We start from the raw sequence: 10720 nt of genomic DNA on the forward strand, positions 1-10720 counted from the left end.
CTAAAATGTAAGCATGCTTTCTTCTCACAGTGAGACCCCTCAGTGCCTCTCTGCTCAGGAAGAGAACATACTTTGAGCCTGCTGGTGGGCCAGAGGAGATGAAGAACAGAGAGACAGACGGTGGGAAAGTCCAAGTGAGGTTAGAAGAGAAAGGAGGGAGGAACATGGAGGAGATTAAGATACAATGGGAATGGAAGGGAGGAAGGGACCTTGAAGAGGTGGGAGTGAGAGGCACAGGAAAAGAGAAGAGGCCACTTATCAAAACTGTATCTACTGGTTGGGCTGAATGTACCAGACTGAAGCAGGGAGGAACCACGGGCAGGGGTAGAGTGGGTAGGCACGGGAGAAGAAGAGTGGGCAGGCACTGTGAAGGGGCAGAGTGGACAGGGGTGGGCCGGGGCAGAGTGGGCAGGGGCCGGATGGGGTAAAGTGGGCAGGCCCTGTGAAGGGGCGTGCTTAGCATTTATACTCAGCACAGAGGTCAGCTCCACAGATCACTGCGAGGAAGTCCTAGGAGTCACTCTATCTGGAACAGATACTCCAGGAAGCATGATCTTCATCCCCTTCTTTGAGCCTCCTGAGCTGGTAAGTCTCATACTATCTGGTCTGGAAGACCTCTAGAGGCCTGGGGGTCTGAACAGGGCATGTGGCTCCTCTTGTCGATCCTCGGCACAGCTGTGCAGATGCACATCACAGTAGCTGAATGGGGTTGTGGACTGCAGCCATGTCAGGACCGAGTGCATCCTTAACTCTCTTTTTCAGACTGTGAGAAATCCAATCCAGGACGCTGTGGTCTTTGTTCATACCATGGAGAACTCATTCAGCAGCTCAAGAAGGACCAGGGTACCTGCTTCTCGAAGAAGGTCCTGGAGGGGCCGCTTCCAGAGAGCTCTGGCACGTGTGTCCAAGTTCTTCAGGTGAGGGCCCCGACCAGCCCCTGTCTCTCTCTCTCCAATCACAGCAAGCCAGGCTGTCTCCCTTGCTCTCCCCCACACAGAACCCTGACCCCTCTTCTCAGTTCCAGCAGGCCTTCTAAGGGTCCACCTGTCTGCCTGTTTCCTCCTTAGGAGAGGACGCCGCTCAACCCGAGGCTGAGACCACAGGAGTCCTAGACACTGGGATCCAGACCCTCGGCTGCTCAGGTCCCTGCTCTCAACGAATCTTGTCCAGTGATGTTGAAATAAATGCTGGCATACTTTACAATGGTCTTTGGCTGTGTGAAATTTTCTTCACTTTTCACAGTGATACTCATGTCAGATGAATGACTGGGCTGTCAGATTTGGTGACACTTAGGGCGTTATGGGGTATGAATGGCAGGAATTAGTGTCTTTCTTTGTTCTGGAAGGCCATCCACTCACCCTCTTTGGGCACTGGTGCTTGCGTGGTAACGGTGGCATCCTTGTTCAATGCACACAGACCAGACAGCTGGTCACCTCTGACCCCAAGGAGCACCTGCATGTTCCCAAGAACCTTGAGGAAGGAATGCCATGTCTCTCAGCGCCCTTGCATTGCAAAAGTATCCTCACAAGGAGAAATCCTGGGCCTTTTTAATGAATTGGACACGGAGGGGCATATGGGGAGGATTACCAGGAGGAGGGTACATGAACAGGGGTGGGGGATGGCACTTACAGGACAACTCTCTGGATCCTGCAACAGGGCTCTAGACTTCTGTGCTCACAAACACACTGTTCGTCAAGAGAGACAGCTTGCAAGAGAAAACCTTCTTGCCAACTACACATAGTTTTTCTGCCTGGGTGGGCATTTCTTGCCTTTCCTTGGTGACCTTGAATGGTAATGAAACATAGTTTCCTCAGGACAAGGCTCCAAGGGAGGATAGGACACAGCTGACCCCCTAATCTCATATGGAGGAGGCCATGTTAGATATTGCAACTGCTGTGTTGGACAAATGGCTCAGTGATTGAGAGGACCTGGACTCAATTCCCACAGCTCACACTATGGCTCGCACTGAGCATAACTCCAGTTCCAAGAGATCTAGCTCGACACCATTTTGAACTCTGTGGACACCAGGCACACACATGGATGTGTGCAATATAGCCATACAGAGAAATAAAAATAATAATGAAAAATACATTGCAAGACCAGATAGCAGAGAGTAGGGCAACACCAGCCTACACTTCAGAAACCTCAGGGAACTGGAATTCATGGAGGAGTTTCAAAATACTTTGCTTGCTTTTCCTTATAAATGGGAGCCTGGATCACACAGTGCCATCTCAGCCTTGTAGAACTGGGGGGAAATGTTGTCTCCACTTGTTCAGAGCAACAACAACAAAAAGGCTCTCACTTTTCCATTCTGACTCATCTGTCTTTCTCTTGCCACTTTTTGATCTAGGTGGAAACATGTCCTGTATATCTGATGTGTTCTGTAACAGTAGTGTTCCTTCACCATTTGCTCCCTCCAACAAAAAGCAGTCAGGTGGGATGGGCTTGGCATTTGGAGACAGAATTTTAGGATATAGGCAAATAGGCAAGTAGACAAATAACATCCTTAGTGCTTTTAATGGGGTAGAAGAGCTTGCTGTTTCAGTTAGGGTTTTACTGCTGTGAACAGACACCATGACCAAGGTAACTCTTATAAGGACAACATTTAATTGAGGCTGGCTTACAGGTTCAGAGGTTCAGTCCATTATCATCAAGGCAGGAACATGGCAGCATCCAGGCAAGCATGGTGCAGGAGGAGCTGAGAGTTCTACATCTTCATCTGAAGGCTTCTAGCAGAATACTGACTTCCAGGCAGCTAGGGTGACCAAGGTAACTCTTATAAGGACAACATTTAATTGAGGCTGGCTTACAGGTTCAGAGGTTCAGTCCATTATCATCAAGGCAGGAACATGGCAGCATCCAGGCAAGCATGGTGCAGGAGGAGCTGAGAGTTCTACATCTTCATCTGAAGGCTTCTAGCAGAATACTGACTTCCAGGCAGCTAGGGTGAGGGTCTTAAAGCTCATACTTACAGTGACTTACCTACTCCAATAAGGCCACACCTCTAAATAGTGCTGCTCCTTTGTCCATGCATATTCAAACCATGACAGTACCTATTAGGACTGTGGATTATAGACAGTTCATCTCCATGGTTATTTTGGAGAGAAAAAGAATATATATATATATATATATATATATATATATATATATATATATATATATATATATATATTGTATCTGTATTACATTGTGCTGCACACAAGCTCTGGTGATGCGCTTTGCTGACGGCTCCCAAGGATGGGATGCTTTGGGACGAGCATACCTCCACACCCTGCACACCTCCCGAACACCTCCTCTGGGACACAGCTGGCCTGCACGAAGATCAAGTTCGGGATACTCATCTGAAGCCCAGTCTTTGGCGTGCCCCTGTTGCCTGTCAGGCCCCAGAGGCAGGGCAGGATAGGGTTTTGTTTCCTGTGCGGGACATAGGAGTGCTCTAGAGGGCCAAGTTCCTTCACCTAGACCCAAAGACTAACTCGGGGAAGTCAGAGGCTCTCTTGACAATCTCGGGAAGAAGCTCCTGCACCTTTAGGATGACACACTTCAGTACCAACAGGTACTGCGCCAGCAGCTCAGCTACTTTCTAGTTCCCAGAGCCTCTGGGCATGCGCGCCAGGGGTGGTGCCCCCCTCCCCAGAGTGCTCGGCAGGGGGGGGAACCCCTAGGGGCTTGTGTGGTCCACAAAGGAGCTCACAGAAGCACCTGGGTGGGGGCTATGTGCCTCAGAAGAAGTGCTCTCTGGCTTGGGGAGCACTTAGCATCCCTGTTGCAGGCACCCCCATGGGGTTTCCTAGACAAGGAGGTGAGCAGTAAGAGGCCAGGTGGTGGGTTGGGGGAGTTGGAGGGTTGGAGAGGTAAGGGGAGGTCTGAGACCCGCAGGGCCTGGGTGCCATGTCTACCTGTTCAGGGACCTTTGATAAACTTGGGGATCAGAAGTCAACTCCTGGGGAGCCCACAAGGAACAAGAAATGGTCTCCACCCAGCAAGTGACAGTTTTTTGGCAACATGTCCAACAGATTAGAATATTCCATTTCCCAGCCTACCCTTTCTAGACAGTAACCATCCAGCCTCTCTGCCTTAACACTGATGCCTGGCTCCACATCCCAGTACAGCTACATTTCCACATGATTTTGATGCTTCTGTATTTCAGATTTCCCCCACTGCTGGACTGTTATGGAGACTTGAACATCATTTCTATTGTCTGAGTAAAGTAGTTCATCATCTTTTCTTTTCAAATCTTTTGAAAACTTGTGTGTTCTATAAGAAAATCATGGTCAAAATTTGCCCACATCAAGACACACTTGGCTTGATTTGAACTAGTAATGCCTGCTGTATAGAGCTCACTACAAGGAAGGTTGACATCTGGAAAATGTGGAGTCTTCTCAACCAAACACACACACACACACAGAGAGAGAGAGAGAGAGAGAGAGAGAGAGAGAGAGAGAGAGAGAGAGAGAGAGAGAGAGAGAATGTCCTTCCATTAATCCTGGCTTCTATTCAGAGTACTTCCGTTACCTTTATACTGTGCCTTCTGTGCCTACTGCATATTTCTGATGCTTATCAATGCCTATTTTAGTTCCACTGTTGCTCTGGACTGGATATTTTCACATTGTATATTCTAATTATTTTTGACATGGCAGGAGTCCACCTTTGTCATACGTTTGACCTGCTACAAAGCCATCTTAACAACAACTGTCCTTAGTTGGAATTTGCTTTCAGTGGGTTCTCTTTGCATGCTGTGATTGTTGAGTTCAGTTTCCTGTTTCTTATCACCCTGACTAGGACCATGGGACCATGTTAGCTAACATCACTCCTGTGACATTTTCTGTCTGTGGTTGTGGTAAATGGGAAGGACTCTGGTGCCTTTGAACAAATACAGCATGCTCTAGCTTTCTGGTGTCCTTGGAGCTAGCTATCTAATTATTGTTATTAATCGGGTCCAAATCAAATTTGTCCAGTGCTAATGCCTGTTCTGTTCCCCTTTCTCCTGTACCAGGAAGTGAGTGCTAGGTGTCTTAGGCTTCAGGCACTGGAGTGGCCCAGCAGGACCTAGCAGGAAATTGCATTCCTTCCATTCCAGTATTCAGGCTCTGGTGTTCACTGAAGGAGGTCAGAGGCCAACAAGGACAAGCTCCAGCTGCCCCTCAGGCCCTGCTCTCACTTCCATAGCTGCCTCTGGCCAGTGCTAACCTTCCATGGGCTCAGCACTCCCCAACTCTGTAATGTAGGTCTCTTCTACAGAGCCACACAGACCCTTCTTCTCTGGCAAGTTTCTCCATCGCTGAAAGAAAAGATCTTTTCACATCCATGCTGATGGCAGCCAGGGAAGGAGACTGCTTTCTCTTACTCCCTCACCCTCTGTCCTTTCTGACCCTACAGGTAAGAACAGGTCTTTTGCATCCATAACTTTTGAACTCTTAAAAGCACCCAGTCACACTTTGGACTGCTCAGGCAATCTTTATATCCTGTGTTCTTAGTCCCAATGACAGCCTCCTTTCTGCCTCCAGATTGAACCCTCGCCCTCAAGGGGGTTATCCACAGAGATTGTTGTTTTTATAAGACCAACCCCTGTAGAATGCTATTTGCACATGCATTTTAAATTCCACTTGAAGATGTTTCATTATTAATGATTCTCTTTTCAGATGTTCAGATGGCTTTTAACCTTTAAAAAATGAAGAAGAAAGGAAGGAAGGAAGGAAGGAAGGAAGGAAGGAAGGAAGGAAGGAAGGAAGGGGGGAGGGAGGGAGAGAGAAAGCTGAGGGAACATGCCAGAACCTCCGGCTGCATACTCTGCAGAATTGTGCCAGCAGTACACAGTCTTCTCTCGTTCGCCTCTAAAGGCTGCCTTTGGACACTTGACGGGTTCCACCTGTGGTTTGGAGACTTGTTTCTTGGAGCCTGCCTGCTCCACTGGGAAACTCGTGCCAGCTCTTCTCTGGTTCTTTCTACAAAGCCAAACGCCACCCCAGAAAGATGTCTACCACCTACCTTTGTCTAAACCAGAGAAGACTGCACTCTGAAGTCCTCAAAAAGGCAAGAGGCCAAAACTGGAATGCTTCCCACTTCAGAAGAGGCGCCAGCACACAAGGACTCAGGCTGACAGCAGCCTGGTGCTAGGCCTGTTTATGGTGTGGGGATGGAATCACATCTCTGTCTTGCTCTCTTTCTTGCTCTATGTGCTATGGCTGAGACTCAGGCACTCAACCTACACCATTGCCACATGTTGGCCTACTCTGGGAAAATAAAGAAATTGGAAGGGGCAAAGAAATGTTGACATCCAAGTCAGGAATTCACAGGGTGATAATTCTTTCCTTAAGTGGTCAAACCCAGCGGGAAATGCTGGTGGAAATACAGAGACAGATTTGACCCAACATATCAGCCAGGACAATTTGATTGCCATCAAATGTGGTAAGCAACTAGAAATGGGATTGCAGTATTTACAGACATTTTCAGTGTATAAGCACTTACTAAAAGTGTTTACTTTTAGATAGGGATCCTGGCTCTGGTTGTCAGATAAAATACAGGATGCCGAGGCTGACTTGAATTCAGGGACACCGCAAAGACTTTTTTGTTTTTTGGTGTGTACCTTTCCTATGTGGACGGGCAGACTTGTAAGAGGGCAACCTCACAACCCTGGATAATTATTAAGTAGGTGAAAATCAAAATTAGCTAGAAGCCCTGTTACTGTGTTTGCAGAGTCTGGAGCCCTAATCCCTGAGAAATAGTCAGACATACTGGAAATGTGAAGAATTACTATTGCCATATTATCTCTAATAACTAGTAAAATGAGAATGCTAGATATGCTTATGAGAAGAATATTTGAACATTTACACTGTGACTAAATACCACATGCAAAGTAAAAGATCAGGGCATAAATAAATATATATTATGTATGTACATATGTGTGTGAGTGTATATATATATATATATATAATGTGTTCTTTGGTTACAGATATAAAAGCTGATCATGGTAGCAGGCAACTGCCATTCAAACAAATGTGAGTGCTTGGCAGGAGTCCTGGAGTTCAAAGCCATAAGCTTTCACATAGTGATTTCTAGGCAGGCCTACACGACTGGTGACTGTCTCAAACTAAATGTCCTGGAACAATATTTTGAATTTGATATCACTGAGTATATTAAAGCAGAAGCAAATAGTACACGATTGTGAGTAAAAGGACATCAGTGTAAGTGCATACAAGTAGGTCTAAGGGAACACCCTGACCTGTTTCAGGGAGCCTTTTTAGTGACACCTTTGACTTGGGAGTTTGAAGCATGCACTATTTTTGAATATTCATGACCACAATTAGATTCTTAGTGCCAATATTACCTAAACTTTCCAAATTATATGCCTATGGCTTCTGAACCATGTTGATATGTCTTATACTTGATGCCACACAGTCAATCCTAGTCTAGGTATTGTGTTTTTGGGAACGGGACACGGTTTGACACCAGGTAGCCACTGTGTAGATCGGGCTCATCTGTAGTTATGGTGATCGACTAGAGCCTGCCTCCCAACTCTGGGGCTGCAGGCATGTACACACAGCCATGGCCTCTATTGGTGCATCTTTATGTCATTTATATTAATGCCTGTTTCCCTCCTAATCTTTCTCTTCCACAATAACATAATAATCCGCATTTTTCTCCTGTCTACAAGAAAATCTTCAATCCATGAGTTCTCCACCTTCTCTCCAGGGAAACTCCAAATATCTACGACTGTCATCCAAAGTGTTTGTTGTCCAAGGGTGATGGCATAGTAGGGCACGAATGAGCCCTCACTGAAAATGACCGTGGTAAACAGAATGCTAAGTCTGCTAAATTCAGTAATGAAAAGAGTCTCTTTGATTGGCATTTAGGAACATATGGTCACCATGTGCAAAGTTCCAGGTTCAACTAACACCATTAAAATACAAATAAATAAATAAATGCCCAAAAGGGAAGAAACATTAAAAATGTAGAGAGATTGGGGAGTTGAGTGGAAATACAAAATGAAAAGTAAATCTGAAGTACAGATTTGTGCGAGGCTAACTTTGTACTGAGGTGATTGAAACTAAAGTGTCAATTGCATACTCTAAAATGCACAAATCCAGGTGGCAAGTCTAGAGAGAGCTGATTATTGCAAAATGCACTGGACCTTGTAGGAAAACACAGATCAGAATGTGGATAATGTCAATCACTCCCAGAAAGTCCCCTGTGTTCCTCTCTACTCATTACCCACTGCTTTCCCCAAGCAGAGCTACCCTTCTTCTTTGTACCAGCTTAGATAAGTTTTGCCCATTCTGTACCTGTTTACTTACTGAACCATCAGATGTTCTTTTACCTGACTTCTTTTTCTTAGTCTGACGACCTTAAGATTCATCCACATTGCCTTCCCTGTTTCTAACTGGTATCCCATGTATCCATGAATATACCCCACCCCCAATGAAGTTGGGCTATTCTGGCCAGCTGCCAGGTATGTGCCTCCCTGTCCTCAGGAGATGTGTATCAAAGTCAAGAAGATTCACATACTAGACCTAGCACTGGGCTAAACAATACCAATATTTACTGCTCACCCAGGTATATTATTCAACGTGAGGTTAGTTCCTAAAGGAGGAAAGACTCCAGAGAGTGCTTGGTAACATTTGAGACAGGGAAACCCTCTGAGATTTTTGAATAGTGCTGAAGGAAGTATCAATTTCTTGCAGATGATTGGAGTCTGGAAAAATGGAGAAGGAAAAGCCACATAGCAGATTGTAGATGAGGTTCCTAAGAGAGTTTAGCGAGTTGGGATATCACGCGTGACTTTTCCGGGCTGGAGGTTGGGGAATAGAAGCCTGTTCTTGCTCAAATATTCTATTGCTAGGATTCCTTTTATATGTTGGGGAAACGGAATGTCCAGTCACTGCCTGTAAGCAGGAGAAACCAAACAACAATGTGTATTTAAGTGGTGCCTGACCCATACTCATTGCAACGAAGAGGGTGACAGGATCCTGAGAGCAGGTGGGAGTTCTGACAGTAGCAGATGCAGCTTCAGTGATGTTTACATGTCGATTAGCACACTTAGGCTTAGCAGTAGCTTCTCCGTGTGAGGTCCAAGTGGCAAGCTATAGCCCTAATGTTAATAGGGTTTCATTCCTAACATGCCACCTAAGGAGTGGTTTGCTGCTTGTGATTCTTGGTTCACAACAGGATTGTGACCCAAGAACCTATAGGAAAAACTAGAATATGTGTGTTGTCTGAGCCATAACCATCCATCGAGATATAGGGGTTGGCTAGTTGTGAAGACGGGCTTTGAAGGCCAGTACAAGTCTTGGGCCAGATCCTGGACATGGTCAAGTCCAGAAGTCTATCATCAAAACTCCTATGAAGATAAGTGAGGGAATGACTACAAACAGGACAAAATTATTTCATATCCTGCCTGTGGTAGTGTACTGTAATAGCTATATCCATATTGACAGGGATACTGTTGGAGAATCTAGGTGGGCTGGCAATTAAGAAAACCAGGCCCGAGATACAAGCCATAAAGCAGTGAACACCACCAGGCCAGTGCCTACTGAAAAAATCTGCAAGAATATTTACAAGATTTTAGAGACTGCTTTGAATCTTGGGTGTCTACCTAGAGTGATAGCAGCCTTCTGTGTTTGGGGGCTCTGAGAGGCAGCCCAGAGTTAGGACTGTGGATGGTGAATGAGTTGCATCAGGCATGCTATTATAAAATATTGACATCAGGGTCACCTTGGGGTCTGTTTCTGAAAGACTTGCATGCTGTTAGACATTGATCTATGGACAAATATCATTATTTCCTGGGAGCAAGGACTTGACATGTTAACCTTTAAATCCATTGAAGCTGGTGAAAGTTTTAGAATAGTAGCACCTACTTTCTAGAGATTTACTGCCATGTGTTTCCTGTTCCATCTATGGTCAGATCACCCCTGTGTCCTTTGTGCAGTGGTACACATGTCATGGCTTTCTGGATTAGACTAGGATTGAGACAGAACACAAGCTCGAGCAGTGGAATTCTACTATGGCAGTACACAAGAGAGACGCCAGAGCATGGAGCTGCAAAATGTGTCTATTAGAGGTACAAATTTTGCAAATGTAGAAATTCCCACTCAGGTTCATTTGGCTTGCCCAATATTTAGCAGGGATTTTTTATTTCCTGTAGCTGACTTTTTGAGTGAGGACATCAAGAGTAGATGTTATCAATACCCATTTTCAGGGGCTTATGGTCATTGGGAAACCTGCCAGAATAAAACTGGTGGTGATAGAGTACATTGGAGAGGTCTATTACTTTCTCATTGCAGTTAACAAGTACTTACAGATGCATGTTAGCAGAGGAAGGAAGCCTCACAGTCTCAGAACATTCATTTGATCATGGACAGCTCTGTGCTTCTGGATCCATGGTAAGCACAGCATCATGACAGCAGGAGTATGAGGCAGAGGAGCAATACCTCATGGCAGACAGGAAGTAGCAACAATATGAGAGAAAGGGGCCCAAGAATAAATCTTCTCCAATTACTTACCCCAACAATCGATTTCCTTCAGCTAAATCTCTCCCAAAGTTTTCAGAAGCTCATCACATAGCACCAGCTTGGGACCAAATTCTCAGTACGAGAGCCTTGGGAGGGGTAGGGGTGAGCATCACATCTAATCCATAACAAGAATTGCTGTAGAATCTTGCCACATGGCTTTTAATCATGTGTGGTGCCAAAGGCATCTCATGTTTGAATTTGGATGCATTCAT

At 45.6% G+C, this 10720-nt stretch overlaps 1 protein-coding gene across 1 annotated transcript; it reads left to right on the forward strand.

Moving 5' to 3' along the window:
* Positions 1-468: 468 nt before the first annotated feature.
* On the forward strand, positions 469-1294 carry LOC143435500 (protein FAM236D-like). Its single transcript, XM_076918386.1, has 3 exons — positions 469-585; positions 763-917; positions 1068-1294. The coding sequence occupies exons 1-3, from the start codon at positions 550-552 to the stop codon at positions 1093-1095; spliced, it is 219 nt and encodes a 72-aa protein (XP_076774501.1). The 5' UTR covers positions 469-549; the 3' UTR covers positions 1096-1294.
* The last annotated feature ends 9426 nt before the right edge of the window (positions 1295-10720 follow it).

Source organism: Arvicanthis niloticus, chromosome X (assembly GCF_011762505.2).
Source record: "Arvicanthis niloticus isolate mArvNil1 chromosome X, mArvNil1.pat.X, whole genome shotgun sequence".
NCBI lineage: Eukaryota > Metazoa > Chordata > Mammalia > Rodentia > Muridae > Arvicanthis > Arvicanthis niloticus.

What these genes read in the sequence shown, in the direction of transcription:
- LOC143435500 (XM_076918386.1), top strand. Translation starts at nt 550, where the DNA reads ATGATCTTCATCCCCTTCTTTGAGCCTCCTGAGCTG. An exon ending in TCTTTGAGCCTCCTGAGCTG is followed by an intron (nt 586 to 762) that starts GTAAGTCTCATA and finishes TCTCTTTTTCAG; the next exon opens with ACTGTGAGAAATCCAATCCA. An exon ending in CGTGTGTCCAAGTTCTTCAG is followed by an intron (nt 918 to 1,067) that starts GTGAGGGCCCCG and finishes TTTCCTCCTTAG; the next exon opens with GAGAGGACGCCGCTCAACCC.